This window comes from Solanum pennellii, chromosome 1 (assembly GCF_001406875.1).
Source record: "Solanum pennellii chromosome 1, SPENNV200".
In the NCBI taxonomy this organism is placed as follows: Eukaryota; Viridiplantae; Streptophyta; class Magnoliopsida; order Solanales; family Solanaceae; genus Solanum; species Solanum pennellii.
Genome location: NC_028637.1, coordinates 58,417,420 through 58,441,350, shown reverse-complemented (window position 1 = coordinate 58,441,350; position 23,931 = coordinate 58,417,420). Strand labels below are relative to the sequence as shown.

The following is a 23,931-nucleotide window of genomic DNA, read 5'->3' as shown; positions in this document are numbered from 1 at the left end:
AAGGACTCACCAACATCTTGGGAAATATGTCCATGTCTTCTTGTAAATGGCTTGTAAAAACTTCAACGACCTGAACCTACATATTTGTAGAAAGATAAAGAATATGAGTTCGTACAACAACTTGTACTAAGTAAGGAAACATATGGACATAAATCAATTGAAGACATGCATAAAAGGGACAATTCTTTAGAAATATGCTAAATCATGTTGAAAACATTCACACATATACAGGAGAGCATATACAAGTAAAGGATCACAACAACAGAAGACATGTTCATAAACAAGGATAATGTTATTATAAGTCATCTAAACATTTCATTTTCAATAGTTCATATCAACAACATAAAATACCCTTACCAAAAATCCCATCCCAAGCATACAAGTACAATGCTCATGTGAAGCGCCATAACCCCACATAATCAAGTAAACTAGAATAGAGATCGAAAATGCCTTGCTTTGTATAATACAACATCATGTGCAGTTATCAACATATATAACAGTTTATACCAATATCATCTTCATCAATGAAGCCAACATCATTTAAGGACAATATCATATATAGAACAAACATATATACATTTCATTATATAATAATTACGTTTTAACATTCATTCATACACATACAATACAAAGGTGCATAAGCCTACTAAGTCAAGATGTACATATTCATATACTCAGTATTCCAACCAATACACTTCACAAAGGTTTTTACCAACAACCATATATACCAATTCAATCCAATAATCAAACCATAAAATGAATCAACATAATACATTATGAGAATTGAAAAATTGAGGCAGCTTATATACAATTCTAACATAATTCAAACATATATCAATATCCCATTACAATCTACATAAGAATTTATTAAGTCATGATCAAATCACCCATATTTAAGCCAAGATATGAAATCATGATTTGCATGGGTTTCACCTTGATTTTAGCCTTAAAAAATTGTATTTACATTCATTCAATCATAAAAATTGATTCAAAATTTGTTATGCAAGAACAGATTGCTAGAATTTAAAATACAAGATTTCATGTTTTTGATCATCTTTGAAACCATTTGAAATTGGCTCCTTCAATAGAAGAGAGTTCATGCATGAAGCTCCATATCTAAATACTTCAGAATAGCCCACGAAATTGATGGAGAAAATCTGTTTTCTTCCTTCGATATTCAAAGCTTCAACAATGGAGGTTTTAGAGAAAAGGAATAGAGAGCTTTTGTTTTGAGTTGAGGGTTTCGTTTTGATTTGTGAGTTTGAGTGTTTAAAAAGACGCAATAAACATCAATAGTTCATCCTCAAAATACCCAAAAGACCCCAGCACTTAAAGGACCTTTTAACCAATTCAAATTTGACTTAAGAACGACCCAACAAAATCTAGGAGGTCACTATGCGTCGTGGAGGCATTTTTAATTCTTGGTTCTGCAAAATTTTTAGACAGAATAGTTCGCGATGTCTCCGCGTCTCAGGGCAAACTTTTTTCCCTTTGAGTGTCGGAAGCGGGAAGCGCAGCCACTCCTGCATCTTAGCTGCCTTGGTAGCTTCATTGGCCCATGTTTGCGTCGTCCTCAAAGACCCTTTGGCTGGTCGTTTGGCGTCTTTCTCGAAAGTTTAGACCCTTTAATTTTTTATTCTATGTATAGGAACCATTGATACCCAATTTCACCCTCAAAACATCCCATAAAACTCCTACAAAACACCACTACACACTAGTTCAACTTCGTCAAGTTTCCGAACGTCTTGGAAGTTTGTCCTCCAAACACTTCCAAACATTATACACTGCCTCTAAACACTACTACACATCATTTTAAGGCCTTATAAATTCATTACAAACATGTTAGGATCTATTTCACCTTAGTTCTTTTTTTTTAGCAGCATTACATGTTTCTTACCACACTTTCAACAAGTAGGCTTCTTACTTGGTGAATTTCCACCTCTTCCCTTTTGGGACTTAGGGTTAGACACCCAATAATTACTAGCCTTGGGGAACTTAGAAGGAACATGGTTTGAGAACCTCTTATTTAACTTAGGCTTGTCTTGATTTTCCAACCTACCCTTAGAAAAGCCTCCTTCATAGGACATTGCCCTCTTAGCATCCCTGTTCTTCCTCCTTAGTCTAGTCTCTTCCACTTGTTGAGTATGCATCATTAAGTGAGAAATATCTATTTTTTCATGAATCATCGCCGCACAACATTCTTCTACCAAGTTTATGGACACTCCCGTCACAAATCGGCTTCCCATCCCTTGGGTTAGACACCAAGGAAAGGGCATACTTAGACAATTTGGTGAAATTCAATGAGTATTTTAGCACACTCGTACCTCCTCGAAGAAGGTTAATAAAATCTTCCACCTTATCCTTCCTTGTCTCCCTTAGGAAAACCAATCAACAATGGTCCTCCTAAAAATCTCACAAGTCAAGGACCACCTCTCAACACCATAGTGTCCCTCCATTATATATACCATGTTTGTGCAACATCTTTGAGTTGATAAGAGGCTAACTGAACCTTCTCATTCGAGGTGACTCCCATAGCAAACAATATCTTATAGACTTCATTAAGAAAGTCTTGGGGGTCTTCACAGATCTTAGACCCAAGAAACATAGGAGGATTCATCCTAGTTAAGAGTCTCAAACGAGAAGCCATAATGCAATCATGGTGGTGCACACGGGGTAAAACTTCGCGATTAACTTGTGTCATCATAGCTTGGACTTAAGTAGTTAAAACATTATCTTGAAAAGTCATACCTTGGGAAAAATTTGGAAAAGCCGAACCTTATCTCTCCATTCGTCATAGTTGGAGGATAGACCATAGCTTGGTTACCTAGAGGAACTTGTTCTTGTGGAGGATCTCCCTCATTAGCAATCTCCTCACCAACTATTCTTGAAGATGTTGTTGTAGTAGTCATAGTATAACCACAACAAAAGGGTTAGATGAAAAGGACACATAGAGTGACAACTCTTGAGGCACGACATAGGAATACCAAGAAGATGAGAATTTCCTAAGCATCACATAGCCTATCATTCATAGGTGTGGTGTGCTTCACAATTATGAACAAGACACTATAGAGACGTGGTTTAGTGAGACATCAATCTTTAGGTTACTCAACCTCATGTTCTGATACCACATTTTTTACGACCGGGGAGCACCTCTAGACGTAACCGGCGTCATTGTCCTCGAAGTGGACTTAGACTAGCCCTTAGCATTCTTCATTACATGTTATAGGTCAAAAATGCGGATAATTTAAAACTTTTACGTAGTAAAGTGTACTTAAACTTCTCACATATTATATAGGGAGTTTACATAGACACCTCACTTATGAAGTATACATATACTTCTCTTTTAGCTTAAAAAAATCATATAATAGTCTAATATCTTGTCTCACATATAAACCATCTAAATAGCATTACAAAGTTTGGCATAATCCCATACATAATTACAATATTACATTATAGACTTACAACAATAGTCTCAAGAATTAAGGGAATAAACAATCGTCTTTAGACATAACAATCCTACTAAGCTAGATTAGTGGCACCATCATCGAACATTGAGGACTCAGTAATAACTTGGGAAAGATGTCCAAATATTCTTGCAAATGCCCTCTAAGCACTTCAACAGCCTGAACAAACATATTTGTAAAATGATAAATAATATGGTTTAGTAGAACCACTTGTACTAACAATTGAAACATAAGCACATAAACCATTTGAAGATATGCATGAAAGAGAACATTTTTTTTGAAACATGCTAAGTCTTTTTGAAAACATTTATACACATACAAGAGAGAATATACATTTCAAGTATCACCACAAACTAAGAAATGTTCATAAACAAGGATAACATTATTAGGTAGTCATCTCAACATTTCATGTTCAATAGTTCATATCATCAACATACAAGTCCCATACCAACAATCCCATCTCAAGCCGACAAGTGCAATTCTCATATGAAGCCCCACAACCCCCACATAATCATTTAACAAGAAAAGAGATCATAAGTAATGCCTTGCTTTTCATAATACAACATCATGTGTAGTCATAAACATATATAACAACTTAGACCAATATATTATTCATCAATGAAGCCAACATCATATATAGAACAAACATATATATATATATATATATATATATATATCATTATATCCTATTTATTACATTCATTCATTCATTTTAGTTTCAGGAGCATTCGTCTTAACCACAACAGACCATGTGAGCTAAACATGGAATCCGGTCTCATGAAACCCTATGCCGAAAAAATGTGCTCTACTCTTCAAGGTAGAACTAAAATATAAACAATCATTCTAGGTGGATCCACTATCTAGTGTTCCTATTAGGGAAACATAGTTAAGGAACAATAAGATACACTAGAGACCCTCACTATGTACAATTTCATTTTGTAATCACCATCTCATGAGAACCATTGTGAACCTACCTTCCCAACATTGGAATAGAACAAATGTCACATCTAGTTCGCTCGGTGCAAAGCTAAAGTCCCTTTTTGAAATTCCTTTGAGTCAATCTTAATCATCAATATTAATATAGGACATAGGATACCAACCCCTTGTATAATAATGTCATTATTTTATTAGGTGTAGGATGAGAACTTCCTCTCATCACAAACCATCATTAGTGAGATGATCACATCATAATCATATAATAATAAGACACACAAGAGAATTACATTAAAAGTCGCATAATCATAGCCCTATCAAGATCTCAAAATCCATCATACTCATAACATTTCATCATAATAATCATATCATCATCTTCCTATTCTTTTCACATAATCATACTCCATTTGAATATCATCATCAAGATTAGGCCAACATAATTGAAGTGGATTACTTATAGTCACAAGAAGTCCTACCAATAACTTGTAAAGCCTCCTTCAAGATCATAACCTAAATTCATCACAATTATTCAATAATCCAATCATCACCATCATAATATAGTGAATTTAACAATAACATAATCAGTTGTAACCACCCTAGTCATCTACAAGTCCAATTCCTAACTAGGTTTGGGATAAAGGGTTCAATAATGAAGTTTTCATGGAAACTAGATAAAATACTAATATTTATAGCCATTAACCAATAAGAAATCATAAAATATCAATAATAACCAACAAAATATCATAGTAAATCGATTTGAAATACCATTTACAAAATTTGATGAAAACGCATATTTTCAAGAACATAGAAATCAAATCTTTGAAGAGACTTTTAGGGAAAGGGTTCCCAAGAGTGAATAGCTTCCATGCTACAACTCAAGGGTATACCAAAGAAGTTATGGTATCCTCAAATAGTCAAATGGCATACTAGACCTCTCGAAGGTCTTATACAAGCCATTCAACATCGTTCATCACATAAACATAAAAATAGAGGAAAACATAAAACTTTTCATACCATATCATATGCTAGAATATCATTTTGTATATTTATAAAATCATAATTAAAAAAGTTGACTCAAAGTCTCTTTGCCATATTACGACGCACCTCAATAGAATAGACTAGTGACACCACCATTAAAAACATAAAATAAAAGTCTAAGATATTACATCAACATAAAGAAACATCTTCACGTAGGAAACCCTTGATTCATAAGGGTACCTTTACTTGAAATTGTGATATGTATCCAATCTCTTCACTTAGGAGACATCCTCTAGCCATCACAACATACACATTGTGTAAAAAGATGAAGAAGAATGGTATTAGTGCAAAAATGCACTAAGCATAAAAACAATCATGCAAAAACATGCATTTAAAGAGGACAATTTATTTGAAATCATGCAACATGTCTTTTTAGTGAACTTCATGAACATAGGCACATATAAGCTGTCACACCCGAAGAGCATACCCCATATTCTACCGGTGTCGTCATCCTATCGGAGGACTCAGACAAGCCCTTAGCATTGGTCATAACATGTGATCATTACAAATTGCAGAAAAGTTTAAAACTTTTACATTCTACTTGAAGTATACTTAGAATTCATACTTATCATTCATAAGCCATATGATATTTTAAGAAATTGTCTCACATATATAAAACCATCTAAAGAGTGTAAATCTGGACTTAGCCAATACATAGTCAATATGCCATATAAGCCTTAATATAAAAGAATCCAAAGAAAAATGATGGAAATAGGATATTCCTAATATCTACTAAAGTCTTCATAAGTTGGAAAATAAATGATAGCGTCCCGAACATGAGGACATACCATGACTTTGACAAAGAGTTCCAAGCTTCTTTAAACCGACCTCCTTAAACTTGAATGGCCGGAACCTATAGTTGTAGTAATATAAAGGAATGGGGTTAGTACGCCACATGTACTAAGTATGGGTATATACACATAAAATTTAAGGACATGATTGAAAAAGGATCATTTATCGTTTTATTAGAAAACATGCTAAGTCATGTGAAAGTCTATAATGCACATACCATATAAAATATACAAATGAAGGATTCCATCATCATAAAACATAATCATAATCAAGACATATTATCTGTTACGACCGAAATCTAGACCCCAGACGAGACAGGCGTCGTTAACCTCTCAGAGGTCGCAGACAAGCCTACATACGTCATTCTTACTTCATCTAGGTTAATTTTAGCGGAAAATTTAAAACTTTTTGTTTGGTAACATGCTTACTAAACATTGTACTACATACGTAATTTTTCACCATAAACCATCTAAAATTAAGATCATCAAACGAAAGACATAGTTTATTATAACGATAAAGATGTACTTGCAAAAATGGACAAATACAATGTCTGAACAAAAATGGGAAACAAACGCTAGTGGAACATACTCCACTAGCTCAATACTACAACTAAGCTAGAGTGTAAATGGGCAAGCATCCTCGAAAGCATGAGGGCCTACCAAGTCCGGATGAATGCTCGACGTCCGGATAACTGCAACATTGATCCTGTAGCTCTAGCGTCCACCTGTGCCTACACCTAAAGTTTAGAGTTGTATAGGGTTAGTACACATTTGTACTAAGTATGGGTATATGCAAGCACACACCAAGGACATGCATGAGTAAGATTAGCTCTTTCCTAACAACATGATTATAGAAGGTCAAGTCAGTGGACTTGCCAAATTGAGATTAGGAAAGTGAGTGAGCTTTCCAAATTTGCATAGGAAAGTTTATGAGCTTTCCAAATTTGCATTAGGAAATTTATTCCATGAGAGTAACATGCATCATCATCTTAACATTTTTAACACAGCACACAACAGCGTACACATAGCACATATCATAATTCGTATAACACATAACGTAGTTCATATCATTCTTTCTTATGTCATGAGACCTTGGAATCATGGACTTGACATTAAGACTTCCCAAAAATCAAGGTTCAACATATGGGACCTCAACTACGGAGTCTGCTTTAGCAAACACAGAGTCTGCTTCATTCATTCATATGTACTTCATTTTATTTCAATCATGGGCCAGTGTAAACACTAGTTATACCTACGATGTAGTTTAAGACTTTCATCGGGTTCGTTGTGCAATGACTAAGAATAACCTAATGTCATTACTTGTATCTAACTCACCTCTTGATTATCCTATCCTAACACATTTGGTATCATTTGTTTCATTATGTGCATCATTTGAGGTTGACCTCATTCATTCATTGGGAACTTTAACTTTAATCGATATAGATCATGTGAGCATCATGAAATTCAATGTCATGAAAACCCACACCGAAAAGAGGTGGAATCACCGGCCAATGTGACCCAAAACATGCTAGCGTACATGGGAATTCAACCCCGCCAGATACCTATATTGGCAGTATAGGTTTGAAGACTAGGAGATATAGGAAGACCCATAATCGGCATGCCGGACAGTCTCATATCATGCGAGTTACGTGAACCTCCGCCATTCCCAAAAGAAGGCATCATCGCTCATAGCTAGTCTATCGGTGCTCAGTATAAAGTTCCATTACATTCAACTCATACGTCATGGAAGTTGGCTTCTAGTATGAGGAAATCATAGCTCAATAGATGATTTCTCATCTCATCATTAGTATTAAGTGTGTTAATCTCAACACTTTCATTAGAGTGTTTATAGAGACTGGTCTCGTCATTAACTTTACACTCTCATAGGTGAGTATGTTTTGGTAACATTTACTTAGACTCATTTGAGATTTCTCTCATCTTTTCCATTAGCCTCATTTCATGTTGTAACCACATTCATCAACATTAGCACATTTGCTCTTCATAATTAGTCACCCGTTTTTACGTGAATGTTCATTTCATCATATGCCAATGCACTTGGCCATTTATGTGTTTCACACTCTTACTTAACCCTTCTAGGATTTCATCGTTTCATTGTTCATTTCATCATTTCATTGTTCATTTCGTCATATGCCAATGCACTTGGCCATTTATGTGTTTCACACTCTTACTTAACCCTTCTAGGATTTCATCATGTCATTGTTCATTTCATCATTTCATTGTTCATTTCGTCATATGCCAATGCACTTGGCCATTTAGTGTATCTTACACTCGTACGACACCCTTCTAGGGTTTCATCATTTCATTACATACATCTTAGGTTCACTTGTTTTTAATCGTATGCTAGACTTATGGGTCTATACATACAAGCCATGAGGCTTCATTCATAGTTTGTCAAGTGACTCATATCTTTCCTAAGATTATATAGTACAAGACTTATGTATCTTGTATGTATGCCAAGATCTCGATTTGATCTAAGTAGGTGGCATTATTCTTGAAAATTTAATTCACGTATGATTTATGTATCAATACGGAAATTTGGGCAAGGGAACCCAGTTTCGAACCCCTTGGACAATACTTACATTTTTCCTTGACTTTATTTTTAGTCTTCATGACATTGGGACCCTAGATCGAGCCCCAACATCAACATTCTATCTTTATTTTTCTCCTTGGATTCTCCTCTTATTTGGCCGAAGGGTTGTGGGATCGAAACCCCACAACCCCTTTTATTTTTCCTTTAAAATTTAATTCCTCTTGTCCAATTTCACATAGACCATGAGGTTGTGGGATCAAACCCCCACAACCTCTCTTGAATTATTCTCTAATTCGCTAGGGACTATGAGGTTGTGAGTTCGAACCCCCACATCCTCCTTATTTTATTTTTATTTAAAGTTTGACTTAGCTATGCATTGGCAGTGAGGTTGTGGGATCGAGCCCCCATAGCCTCACTTTATTTTCTTTTTATTTCTCCCTTTCTCCTTTACAGCCTTGAGGTCGTGGGTTCGATTCCCACGCCTCACACTTTCTTTATTTTATTTTTCTTTCCTTTCATTTGCTGCCTGGAGGTTGTGGGTTCGATTACCATGCCTCCCATTTTATTTATTTAATTTGTTGCTCTCTCCTTTCTCAACTAGTAGACCCCATTTTGAATCCCCCAGACCCCTTTTCTTTTTTTTTTCTTGCGAAATTAATGTTCCACACGGGTGAGGTCACAAGTTGAATTCCTGGTGGCCTCACCCCTTTAAAATTAATTAAATTTTCCAGATTTCATCACTAAACTTTAGAATAACCCAAACTTATATTTTTGGCTGGAAATTAATCATTTTCTCAACTTATTTTCACCAATATTTCCACTTGAAAACTTAGGACAATTCATGGATCGTTTAACACTTTTAGGGGGGGGGGGTATTTCATGGAGTCGTTTAGCCAAAATGTTGACACTCAAATTAGCCCCATTTTAATTTTAATGAACATCACGATTACATAGATTTATGTACGTAAAATGACAACCAAAACATTATTAAACTTGAAGTATTAATTCGGCCTCATTCAAGTACATTCATAGTAACATTCTTTTGCACATGCACACACTTGCACAAACTTTCGATATATTGTTGGCTATCATACGATTTCAAGTACACAACCCAAAAACTCCTCCCAAGAACACGTCTAAGCCTCCTCAATGTCAACTCCACTCGAATGACAACCTCCCTTAGCCTAGTGTGCGTTTTTCTTGTGATTTCGTTTGAGTTCTTCAATTGTGAAGAACTTGGTTTATTTTTATGCTTTTGAATCTTATTTTGGCTGAGAATTTTTTTATGAAAGAGGAAGAGAGATTGGGCGTGTGAAGGGAGAGATAAACGTGAGAGAGAGTTGGAGTTATAGGAGGCTTAGGAGTCTAGTTTAGGACTTAGTCAAATAAGGTTTACTTAATTAATAAAAATCTTATTTTTATTTTATTTTAAATCAGCTTATGAATAATAATTATTAATTAATTATATTAATTCAATAGCTTAAATAAAAATCACATTAATTCATTTCTTCCACCTAGGTTCGAACTTGGATGAAGCAAGACTTCACTTCAAGAGCTCAATTTCGGCTCTAGATGCCAAATTGCCCCTCCACCTTATCAATTAAATAATTAATTATATATTTAGGGTAATTACGATACTACCCTTATCCTGGAAAAAGACCATTTTATCCCTAGACCCTCCAAACTTAAGATTTACTCTTTTTATGTCCGTTAAAGACTCCTTCGAGTAAATCTTCGTATACGCGAGCCCTACATGGTTGGACCCAACCTTTTCTAGCTCAACTAACTCCCCAAGTTATTTGGCTTAGATGTAGCAAGGGTTCCAAAGTCCGGTTCTTAGTGCATCAATCCGTGTGAACCCTGGTCTAATCATATGCATTCTTGACACATTAACTATCACTTAGTATATCCATTTTCAGGGTGGTTACAGAAGGAGAGCAATTAAGCGTCAACACAGTAAAAGATATTGTCTCCCATTTTTAAATGCATTTTTATGCTAATGAATTTTATCTCAATCTTTGTGGAGAGCATCAGAAAGGACGAATTCTCCAAAAATAAAAGAATCATAGGTGTGGAAGAGATCAAAATGGATGCAGCAACGACGTGAAATTCTTTCTTAGCCACGAATTGGGACATTGTCCCAAGAGGAGTGTCAAACTCTCAAGACGCGAGCAGAGAAACCGCTTCCACCACAATCAAACTATACCCCTATCAGAAAGCATGTGAGTTTTTCTTTCAATTTCTCGATTTTGGTCTCGCCTCCAGAAAATTTTGGTATTTACCGGAAGCAAGTTTCTAATTTAAGTGACACACGCCAAGAGTTTTGGAAGTTGTGTCCGTGTGAATTCTTACTTATGGATGAGATAAGCACCACATTCATTACTAAGATGTTACAAGCCTCCTTTTCTCACTCTACTTGATTTTTCTCTTATCTAGAACAAAGAGTTATCATCTAGCATAATAGATTTCCTTTTAAACCGATGGAGTCGAACTATAAAAAGCCTGATTCTTAAGGTTTAGGGATATGTAGGCGGGCTCGGTATTGAAAATTCGGTTGTATTTCAAAGTTTCGTTCTTAAATTTTATTCTCGAGAATCTCGAGCCCTTCATAATCAATTATCGGGATGTCTTTTGAATTCTTTCATAATAGTGAGTTAAATCAAGCGTCTCGAACTACACGTGGAATGAATTTTAGATATGTAGGAAATCCACTTTTGAGGTTCGGCCATAATTTAGAAAGTCAGTACCAAATCGCTTTCTGAAGGATGAATATCTGGTCGGTCAAAATTGGATTAGTCAATTTCATTTTCCTCGAATTTCTTGCATCAATCCATGTAAAATGAGAGACAGTTATTGACACCCAATTTTGACCTTCCCCGATAGGAATTAATTCATGAGCTCCTTAATATTCAAACCATTTAGAATAATTAATTTTATAAATTCAAATACCTTTCAAAATCATTTTAAGTTAATCTTAGTCAAATTTTATAATTTTTAAATAGTAAATGCATTTTGATATAGTTTTATAGATATAATTGGTGTATTTCATAAATATTTTAAAATTATCTCAAAAGATTCTATTTTTAGTAAGTACTTTATTGAATTAAGGTTATATTTTTTAATCACAAGTTTACAATTAAATTAATTATTTTGATTTGTTAAGATTAAAAAGCTCATAAATTAATTATGTTAACTCGTCTTATTTTGTTTATTGGCTTAATTCACCAGTCTAATTCCATTTGCTAATATTTTGCTTTAATCGGTTACGATTTGTGATCTACTAGCTATACAATTGCATATGTAGTTATCTCTTATTTTTACCCCTAATTCAATTCTTTAAGACCAATTTTCCAGCCCACTCTTTCTATTCTCCCTCAGCCTGTCCAGCTCGCTTCCTCAACCCATTCCCAATATTTCCTTTTAGCAATAATAAAACGACCCAGCCCATTTTCCCTCCACATCACTAAACTGACCCAGCCCACCCAGAAACGTCTCCTTTGAACAGAATCGACGGGAAGCTATGTGTGAGCGTCCAAATGACCCTAAATCGACCCTCACGCGCCTGACCCTCCTCACACGAGCGAGAGTTGATAATCAACAACGCCATTGTTAGAAAGAAGTACACAGCGTCAATTTACGTGTTGTCTCAGTTTAATTTTACTATCAGATTTTACAGAAACATGCCTTATATACAGGCTTTTTATGTATAAACCCACATATATATATAAACATACAGAAACATTCCTTATATATGGTGAGATTGAGCGTTTAGACTTTTGATCGAGTTTTCGATTGGTGTTCTATTCACACGAGTTCATATGAGCATCGTTCATGGTCGGAGAAGGTTGCTCGTCTTTGGTCTCAGTTCATCTGCCTTGAAAAAGTCAATTAACCCTTTGTTTGCTTTGGAGGTTGTAACAGGTAGGTTGAATTCATTTTTCCTTCCTCCTTATCTTTCGAATATATATGTAGGTATTGAATAAACCTCATTCATGTTGAAAATCTTATTCATGAGGCTAAAACATTTGATAATCTATTGCATGTAATTCTGAGATGGTGATTTGTCACTATGCGGGTTTCTTTGGAAGACATTTATATAATACGATTTGTGATGTGTATTTGAGTAGTAGAGGAATAGATCATTTATGGATGATGATAATCGTAGTTTGAACTACTTTGAGTTTGATTGTGAATAGATTAAAAATATAAAAAACAAAATTTTTCAGGTTTGAGTAGTCCTGACAAACTATGGGCCAGAAAACATTGTGTTTGAGATATATCGATTTTGGAGGATTGTCCTTTTTTTTGTTGTTAAACCTTTTCTTTAGCGTGAATTTAGTTATTATTAGCTTTTTATTTCGTTTTCTACATTAGTCTTAAATAGTAGATCAATTCATTCTCTAAAATATGTGTCTTCAAAATGATTTTCCTTGGACAAAATGTTCACAGATATATTCCCCCATGCTCACAATACTGTGTATATTCTATTTATAGATATTTTGTTAACTGGAATGTGTTGTAAAGATCAATCTTATTTTTTGGTTTTTTTTTTCATATGCATATGTTGCTAGCTACTGTGTTGATTCATTTGGCTTCAGATGATTAGTATGCTCTCTCTCAGTTGCTCTTTTAAAGCTCATTAGTTCTCAATGCGTCTGTGTGATATATTTAGCGAGATTATATGTCGATTTATACTGTCTTGAGCTTGTTCGCATTATCTAATAAATCGTGTACTCTCCCTCTTTTTATCTCAAGATTTTTTACATATTAACCCTTTTTCCTTTTCTTTGTTTGCATGTGAAACTCTTTTCGGGTCCTCATGAACTCTATTCCATCTTCTTGCACTTTCACGTTGAGCCATAAAGGCTCAAACTATCGTGTCCGAGTCGGCCAGCCTTCCTAATGAAGGTGTGTAGGTTGAGAGCAGTTATATGCTGCTGGGAATTCATTTTTCAGCCCCGAAAAGGCTCAAAACACATGGATATACCGGCTGCATACACTGATATATAGTCAAAATATATTATATACAGGTGCAAAAAATGTGAAAATACAGGCCAAATCAGGGGATATAATTTCGACGAAATGCGGGTTTTAGAAGGGCCAAATCAATGGAATACATCCCCATATACCATGATATACTTAAAACATATACACAAATTTTTCAAAGGGAAAATATGGCCAAAAGGCCCAGGGAATTCTCTTCTAGCAGGCCCAATAGGTTAAATAATGGGAAGAACCCATTTTGATGACTTGGGAAGATTGACCCAAGTTAAAATTTCCCTTTCTCTTTCTCTTTATTTATTTGTCCTTATGTTGACTAACACTTTTGATTATAATTTAATTAATTCCCAATGATAGTCATCTCTTTTTTTAATCTTTATTTTTATATATATTCAAAATTAATTTATATACATATAATTTTACTTAGTGTTTATAAAATTTGGAAATTCTTAAAAAGTTATGTTAGTCAAATCGTCTGTCCACCGCGAGTTAGAGGACATTCCGAGGGCCTAACACCTTCTCGGAATGTATATTAGAACTTCAAACTCTTTTCAATTGATTTTTATTTGCTTAAATCATTTTGAAAACCTTAACGTTTTTTCTTGAATTTTACCTCAAGTGGTGACTCTGCTAATTCGGAAAGTCGATTTCTCTTAACTCATAAGATTAATTGATTTCTCGAAACTTAGTCATTTTTCTTTTACTATATTTTTTCGTAAAACATATGTGAAGCCCCATAACCCCAAATAAGCTAAGTCAACTATCAAAGAGACCATAAGTATTGCAATTACATCATATAACATCATAAAAAGTGTATTCAATCTCATACATGACAATCTAGACTAACAACATGTATATCAAGTGAAGGCAACATCAATTGAGACAAATATTATATGATGTTGAGACAAATATTATATTGAATCAACATTAATCTTTTGATTCATTACATACATGTATAAAGAAATCATCATAAGAACCCTTCAACGTCAACATGTTTAATGTAGAGGAGAGATCTCATTCCCTTACCTACACTACTGCACCTCTCAAGTCATCCTATATAATATGCATCTTTTTACTTTCATTAATTCATTTTTTTCCGGATACTTTGTCATAATTGATAATAAACCAATTGAGCTAAACATGGAATCTGGTGTAATCCCCTCTCACCGAAAGGAGGCATCCTACTATCAAGGTAGGACATAAGCATCATAATAGCGTCTACGTGGATCCACCAGCTAGGTTTTCCAATTGAGGCACATACTCTGTTTATGCTAATTCGCATTGTAGTTTCAATCTCATGAGACACTTGGTGAACCTACCTTCCTCATTGGAAGGGACATCTCTCATTATCAAGTTCACTCGATGCTAGGCTACATATTCCTTTTTTAAAGTATCATAGAGTCTTTCATAGCATTAGTTTATATCATAGGTCTTAGGATACTATCTTCTTGTATAACTTGATCATAGATCTTAAGTTATAGAATGGAACTTCCTTTCGTCACAACTTAACATTAAGTGAGAACATTACATCATAATCATGGTAATAAGATGCACATAGGAATCACCTTCAATCCCTCATGATAACACACCTATCATCGTCTCATAATTCATAACATTCATAACTTTCTATAATATTCATAATCTCATCATCTTCTTATTATTCTCGCATATTCATACTTCAGTTGAATAACCAACATCAAGAATAGACCAACATAATTGAAGTAAAGTATTCATGATCATAAAAGTCTTACAAATGGCTTCCAAGATCTTACCCACAATACAATGATCCTTAACAAAAAATTCAATAATCATAATAATATAATACTAGAATATAAAAGAATACATTCAATTATATATCCCTCAATCATAATATACCTACATCACAAATTAGGGTTAGGAAAGAAGAGGATTCATGAGTCTTTAAAGAGATTTTAATCAAGGAATTAAGGGAAACATCAACCCACACATGAATATACATAAATCATCAATGATAGTTGAATTAAGACTACACAATTCCATATAGAAAGTAGACCTACGAAATTTGATGAAAACAAGATTTTTGATGAACATTGAAATCAAATCTTGGAGAGCCTCTTGGGGAAAAGAGTCTCAAGAGTCAATAGCCTCCATACCTTGAGAATTTTTTTGAGTAAATTTTAAGTAAAATATTGATCTTGAATCCCTAGAAATACTTTAACTTATTCTTTAATGGGGGTCTTAGGAGTAGTGAGAGAAGCTAGAGAGATGTTGGAGTGTTTTGGGTTTTGGGATTTATGAAGTGTTAGGTTAGTTTAATGACTTAGGATCCTTTTATAATCCTAAACTAAATAATTCTAATCGTACATAATCATTAATTAATTAATTAACTAATTAACTAACCACCCTCCCTAAATCATGTTTGAGATAGTGTGACAGGGGTCCATCGACGAGACCTGGTCCACGCCTTGTCAATTAAATCAAGGATCGTCTTGGTTAGCATGGTTTGGGACAGAGATTCTTCAAAATGGATCCAAGGCTCCACATTATAAGTAGGGACTTATGATAACCATCTACAGGGTTTCATCCCATCGACGGCTCGTCGACCCCTCGTGGTTGCACGCTGTGTTTTGACTGCTTTTTAGGGTCGAATGTTGGGTCCTCCTAGGGTGGTACTTGGGGAGTAGTACCCGAATGTTTATACCCTTAATATGTTCTGAGGTTTATCATAAGCATTTTTACAAAGTTGGACCCTTAAACAAATCTTTAAACTCATTCTAAAACCTAAAGGCACACTAAGTCACTTTGACTAGTCTCCGAATGTCATGGTTGTTTCTTGACGTTTAGGATTTAATACTTACTAATCAAGTTAATTACCTTTAATTTTAGGATCGGAAAAATGGTTTTAAAGCATTGGACACTAGGTGAGACTCTAGCTTAGGTCCTTAGATTTTCGAGGTGTAATAGTAGAAATCTGATGTAGCCACCTTGTCAAATGTTCAGAGTCTACCTCTAGAATTATGTTATTGTAGCCATGTTTAATGCACCATTATTGACCATAGCTGGAATCTTTCATTTGTGTCTGATTTTTGTCCCTTCAACAAGACGTATAACAATTGCATAAATTATAGCTCCTTGTTCATCTCTTAGAAGACCCCCACATCACTCCAATCTTCCCAGGGTTGAGCAAATAATTACCATCAGTATTAAGTTTGTATTTTTATTGGTAGGGGTTGTTGTCAATACAATAGAAGTGACTTTAGTATTATTCTTACAACCCTTAATAGTGTCAACTACCTATGTCCATTTCACAGGACATTGAATGTATAGATAACAAGAATTGAGCAAATGGAGAATATATTTGAGGATTATGAACTTGACTCTTGTGATGCTAGATTCTTTCCCCTATACTTGGATGAACACCTATTCTTCCATAAATTCATGCAAACCACTATAGGAAGAGTATGGATGAGGTCTTTGTGAGCTGCGATTTTCGCTAGTATGTCACACCAACTCAATAAGTGACAGCTGAGTCAGGTATGCATGAAATTAACACCAATTGAGCTTGAGTAGAACTTCGATATATGAGCTGCAAAATTCCCTTGGTTGAAGATGTGATTCTCATCATGCCAGCCTTGCTGAGTACAAGTGATGCATTTTATAGGCTCCACTGCAAAGGTTGCCAAATTGTCATTGGTTGGCAGCTTATTTCTTAATCCTCTCCATAAGAGAAACAAAATATTTAAAGGAATATACCTATTACAAATCATAGCATTGATCACTTCATTAGCATTACTAGATCTATAGATTTCCCAAGCCAAAGCACAAGAAAAACATCCAAATTCAGTAGGCTCCCAGATTGTAGTATCTTTCACTCCTTGTTGGTATTGAAACTTGGTGTTCAAGATGTGAGGAATGAATAGTAATGGGACGAGCTGTCACAGTTCTCTTTCGTTCATTTGACAAGAAAATAAGAAATAGTGGCATCATTAAGGATTGAAATATTAGTGGTATAATTAGCCAGAGCACCACCCCTAGCCAATTATCCCACAAGAAAAAACTACTTCCTGAATCTATTTTCCAAGTGATAAGGTCTTCCACACTATTTTAATTCTTCATTATTTATCTCCACACAAGTGATTGACAAGTATCCACAGTCCTTGCAACTGGATTAGATCTCTGCCAGTATTTGGGTTCAAGGAACTTTCCCCAAAGTGTAATTTAGATCTTTAAATCCACCATTGCTTGTATTGGAGAGAAATTCATATATCTTTTATCCTTCTAATCCCTACACCTTCCTCATTGCAAGGTAAGCTCATGGTTTATAATGATGCCCAATGGTACTTTCTGTTATTTTGATCTCTTCTCTAGAAAAATTCGTTAATCATAGTCTCTATAAATTTAATATAGTGCTGGGAAGAGATACTGCAGCCATAGTATGGATAGGTATGAACTGAAAAAACATGCTTGAACAACGTAATTTTTCCTCCAAAGTTCAGTATCTTTGCCTTTCACCCACATATCTTCTTGGAGACTTTTTCAACTAGTTGGGAGAAGAAAATAATCCTCTTTCTTCCAATATATAGGGGGCCGCCTTAATAATTCATTTGATTGTCCTTTTGAGAAAAACATGTGACCTCATGAATGATGTTGATGATGTCTAGAGGGCTGTTTATTTGGACCATAAAGTGACTCTTCTCTTTATTAATTAGTTGATCAGATGTAACTCTTCTTCAACCGCTTCAAGAGGTACTGCCCCTGTTTATGTTCCTCCTTTTCAAGCATCTAATCTTTTCCTCTCTCTTTTTTTTTTTTTGATGTATCTACAGATTCGAAGTTCCATCCGGAGTCTAAGAGGAACTTAATCAAATGCTTCGATTTCCATGTCTCAAGTATGTCTCCTTCCCTATTTTTTCCTTGATATCTAAATCTCACAGCGTGGATAGATATAGATTCAAATAAGTTGCTCTCGAGTTTCCTCACTTTGGCACTAGAAGATGCGCATTGAAATCGATTCTGATTTTGTGGTCCTCTACTTTTGCTGGTGGAACTCTTTGAAAACTCATATCCAAGACTAGGTAGCTCTTTATTTCTCACCAATTTAACGCCTTGGTAGTGGCACAAAATTGTAATGTAGTTATAAAAGCTGGCAATACTATCCACTTCTTGATAAATGTACTTGTCATCCATGCTAGCTACTTGTATCTGTAATCTTTCTTGTCTTGATTCTCAAATTTGTGATTTGAGCTTTATCCATGTTTAGATCCTTCTACACTTTATTGGTAGTTGCACAAATTGCTTGTATTCCCGTAAATGCAACTTACACTATGTTCTATTAGCAATGGCATCTGCTAATTGATTGCCTTCTCTATATACGTGTTGAACTTTGAAGTTGTTTTGTTCCACCATTTGTGTTATATCGTCCATTATTTCTAGCATCTCCCTAGGTATTTTCCATTCCCTAAGTATCATTTCTTGATACCTAGTGAATCTATTTCAATTATGACTCTCCTGAGGTTGTTTTTTATACAGAAATTAAGCCCTTTCTCTTTATCTAAACCATTAATATTAATGAAATCTTTTACATCCAAGATTGATCTTTCTATTCCTCCATCCTCAATAAAGTATAAAGCTCCTTCTTTTGTCCAGTTGTCATTCCAAAAGCTACACTTTCCTGCTTTTATTTTCCACCAAATTTCATGTTCCACCTCTTCCCTAACCTGAATCAACTTTTTCCAAATATGTGATGCTCCACTCCCTTTGGCCATGTCTGGATGATCTTTTTTGCAAAATTTGTTCCACGTAAAAGTTCCCCACAATGAGTTGGTAGCCACTCTAAAATTCCACCACAGATTAACAAACAAAGCCTTAGCAACATCATGAAGAGATCTAAATCCTACTCCACCTTCCTTATGTGGGTAACACAAGTCGTCCCAAGCCACCCAATGTTTACCCTTCAACCCTCCTATTTTCCCCAAAAAACTTTGCAAATATTTGATGAATCCTATTTATGATACCTTTTGGAGGGTTCATTGCTGACACTGGGTAAACATACATAGATTGTAGTACGTGAGCAATAAGTATTTGTTTTCCCCCATAAGATAAGAATTTGTTCTGCCAGCACATCACTCTTTTATTGATTACCTAGGATGTATTCAAAATGTGATATCTTCTTTCTCCCATAGAAAACTGGACATCCTAGGTAGGTGGATGGAAAATGACATTGTTGTATCCCTATACATCTTCTTAGTCTATGTCCTAATACAATAGGCACCTTCTCATGAAGGTAGAAAAAACACTTGTACTTGTTAATCATTTGTCCTGACACTTGTTCATAATCTGCTAGGACCTTCATCATATTTTTCACTGATTTCTTATCCCCTGAGCAATACAAAATGGTGTCATCCGCATATGACAAGTGATTTATGTTTGGAGACCATTTCGGCATGCCATAACCCCTGAATTCACCATCTTCATGTAATTTATTCAGTCCACGAGCCAATACCTCTGCAGCTATGATAAACAAAGTAGCTGTTAAGGGATCCCCTTGCTTTAATCCTCTAAGTGACTGAAAGAACCCATAAGACTGCCCATGAACCAATACTGAGTATCGATTACTTGATATTAATCTCCAAATCATATCATATGCTTTAGCCATATCGAGCTTCACCACTACATTCTGCCACTTATTTCTCTTATTGATATCTTTGATTATTTCTTGTGAGACGAGCACATTTTCTGTTATACTTCTTCCTCGAATGAAACCAGATTTGTTCGGGGAAATGTGTGCTGGTAGGATATTAGCAATTCTTTCATGTATCAATCTTGAGATGCTTTTATTGATAAAAATACTCTAACTTATTGGCCTTAAATCAGTAAAATTGTGGACACTTTCTTTTTTTTGGGATCAGGATTAGATTTGTATGAGTAATGAACCTGGGCAACGTCTGTCCACAAAAGAATGCTCTTGCCATATTAGAAATGTCCTCATTAATAATTTCACAGCACACTTGGAAAAAAGATCCTAAAAATCCATCTAGTCAGTCCACTGGTGTTGTCTCCATTCAGCTTATAAACCACTGTTTTAATCTCCTCCAAGCTTGGTAGTTCTTCCATCTTATCATTCTGCTCTGCCGAGATCACACGAGGTATATTATTGATCATCGCTACATTAATCATCACATCTGCTTCTCGAAACTGGTCCCCGAAGAAGTCAACAGTTGCCTCTCCTATTCGATCATTAGTCTTGAGGACATCTTCATGATTAAATTTAATCTCTCCTATATGCAGCTCTTTCCTTCTTCCTTTGACATATGTATGATAAAATATTGTATTCCTATCCCCATCCTTGAACCATCTCATACCAGCCTTTTGCCTCCAAAATTCTTCTTGAATGTTGAGATATTTTCTGAGCTCCGCTTCAGCTTTACTAAGATCACACCTATTAGCCTGTGTTGGGCTAATTTCGAGTTAGAATCTCCTTGACCCTAATCATATCTTCAAGTGAAGCCATTTTCTCAAAAATGTTCCCACAAACTAATTTGTTCCACTCCATTAATGTTGTCTTTACTTTCTTCATTTTGGCCTTCGATTCTAAGAATGGATTTCCAACAAAATCAATGCTCCATGCTTTCCTCACTATCTCAAAAATTGCGGATGTGTAGTCCAAAAATTTAGGAATTAAAAAGGTTTGACCACATTTGCTTCTTCAGAACTACACACCATTAGTAAGGGAGCATGATCTAAACCCTGTCTAATTAGGTGTTGAACACTACTACTCGGCAGTATATCCTGGAACTCATGGTTGACCATAACCCTATCTAACCATTTGAAGATATATTCCTCTTCTATTCTTCCATTACACCATGTAAATTTGCTTCCTGTGGTTGGTAATTCCACAAGCGCACTATTGCTAACACAATGTGCAAAGTCAGCAACCTCTGAATGAGTAAAAGGGAGACCTCCTAGTTTCTCCTCTGCATATAGTATAACATTGAAATTACCCCCCAGTATCCATGGGTTACTACTTCCTTCTGAGAGCTCCTCCAATTCTTCCCGCAACTCCATTTTGTCCACATCTCGCGTACACCGAGGTAATATAGAACCGTTTATTGTGAAAAATAAATTTCAAAGTTATTTATTGATGAGTATCCCTTATCACATGACCTGTCCACTGTTCCCTCCAAAATATCCAGATCTTCGATGAAGAATTCACCATTGCATTATCAAAACCCAATCTCCTCTTATAAACCTCTATCTCCTCTGGATCTTGAAAAGGTTCCAGAAGAGTAATGAATGAAAAGTGATGGCTATTATTTATTTTTATGAATCTCTCAAATGATTTTTGAGAATTAATAGATCTGATGTTCCAAAATAATATTTGTTCTATCATTGGGTAATGATATTCCCCTTCTCCTTACTCCTTGTCTTGACCTGAAGTGGTATTATAGTATGCATAATCCTGTTCTTTTTATAACCACTTTCCAGCTACCTCCATCTGTCGAGGTGATAAGTCTCTTGTCTTGCTGGCACTCTGTATGTTTATATCATATCGTCGTCTTCTCTTTCCTCCTGATAGCTTTGCTTTAAAGTTGGCGTCAGCTCATGAATATCTGGAATACTTTTATCTCCCGATTTTGACTCAACTATGCATAAAGAGTTTGGTGTGCTGATTGACTCTTTATACCTCTCTTTCTCAGGGTCACATATCGTAATTTCTATGCCTTCATTTTTGTTCAAAAACATTACGTCCGCTCCTTGCTTATTTTGTGTTTTATCATCTATCCCTTTTCCATCACTCTCCTTTTCATGATCGACTGAACTTTTCCCCAAAGCTTCATCTCTTGTGAAGTTATCCTCCACCCACTTTCTTGTTGACACTTTCACTTTGTGTTGGATGTTCTCCTCTATGGTCTCAGTCTGATATGGATCCTTTAGTGCTTCAAACTGATTATTCAACTTCCACCCTTCTTTTGCCTTCTCCAAAAGTTTTGGCTTAGGATTCCAAACTTGTGTACTGGCTTTGTGCTCATTGTATCTCAGAATTGTGTGATTCTTTCTATTTCTTTGTTCCTGAAATTGTTCTCTGGCTTGTTCCGTTTCCCCTTTCTCCTCTTCCTTATCTTTGCCCCCATATCGTAATTAAACTACATATTTTATTTATTAAAAAAGACTTGTTTCCTTCGAATAGTCAAAATTATTTCAACCATAGTATTTCTTTGGTCATAAATCACAACAATTTACTCTATAAATATTTTGGGATCTCTTTTCTCTGACAATATTGAGATGAATTAAAATTTTCATAAATGATTCATTCCCAATCCATTGATATTTTTCGTCGAGATATTTAGCATTGAAATTTAGGTATTGACTTTTATTAAAGAACAAAATTAAAACAACGGAGAATGTTCAATTAACTGTGAAATTTGCTTCACACAAAAAACTTTTGTATATAGTGTGCGGGGACTTTTTTTTTTCTTCTTGTTTTCTTTCTTTAATTATTTTTTTGTGTGTTTTAATTCGAGAGAGAATTCAATAATTAATGTTCACATAATGAGTGAACAATGACTAATACATACCTTGTAGATTATTTTTCTAATAAATTAGTAGATCATTTTGTGGAAGAGACGATAATAATAAATAAATATGACAAAAATGCACATGATTGGATAAGATACTTCTTCATTAGTTTTTCATTTTTTATTTTTTAACCCTTAAACGAAGAAGTTACTTTCTAATTTAGATAAAACAATTGGCGTCAAACACAGTCTATGGGGTTAATACTTTTATTATTATTATAATAGTTAATATTTAATAGATATGTTAGTACAAACAAATAAAGAATGTAAAGTATTGGTGGTAGGAGATTTCAATCATATGGAAAACTAGAGTGAATATAGCATGAAGATATATTTTCTTCTTTCCTTCTTTATTGGCTATGATTTGTTCCATATATATATTTTTTTATATTTTTATTGAGTGTGAAATTCTTAAGTATGAATTTCCTCTTTTTTGTTTTCATTTAATCAATGAAAATGCTATGGCACAAGATACACTACTTGTTAGCTATATAAAAATAGATATAATGATCTTTAATCAAATTAAAGATTCTATAAATTATACTTCAAATTTTATTCATCATTATTTTTTTATTGAAAAAGTTTGATGTGTTATAATA

General features: G+C 34.8%; 1 protein-coding gene and 2 long non-coding RNA genes across 3 annotated transcripts; 1 reads left to right on the top strand and 2 right to left on the bottom strand.

Annotated features, from left to right (window-relative positions):
* The first annotated feature begins 12,214 nt into the window (after positions 1 to 12,214).
* LOC107012714 lies at positions 12,215 to 19,851 on the top strand. The gene is made up of 2 exons (XR_001456086.2): positions 12,215 to 12,698; positions 18,584 to 19,851. It is a non-coding gene; the product is annotated as an uncharacterized LOC107012714 (long non-coding RNA).
* Positions 16,937 to 18,585, bottom strand: LOC114078598. The gene is made up of 2 exons (XR_003580232.1): positions 17,511 to 18,585; positions 16,937 to 17,424 (listed from the first exon to the last, which is right to left on the bottom strand). It is a non-coding gene; the product is annotated as an uncharacterized LOC114078598 (long non-coding RNA).
* A 902-nt stretch (positions 19,852 to 20,753) lies between the features above and the next one.
* LOC107021542 lies at positions 20,754 to 21,821 on the bottom strand. The gene is made up of 2 exons (XM_015222228.1): positions 21,477 to 21,821; positions 20,754 to 21,203 (listed from the first exon to the last, which is right to left on the bottom strand). Exons 1-2 carry the CDS (start codon positions 21,819 to 21,821, stop codon positions 20,754 to 20,756), a joined length of 795 nt encoding a protein of 264 aa, XP_015077714.1.
* Between the last annotated feature and the right edge of the window lie 2,110 nt (positions 21,822 to 23,931).

Coding starts and splice junctions, on each gene's coding strand:
- LOC107021542 (XM_015222228.1), bottom strand. CDS start 21,821: ATGGAGTTGCGGGAAGAATTGGAGGAGCTCTCAGAAGGAAGTAGTAAC. Junction 21,204..21,476: donor ATCATGCTCCCTTACTAATG/GTGTGTAGTTCT, acceptor AGCCCAACACAG/GCTAATAGGTGTGATCTTAG.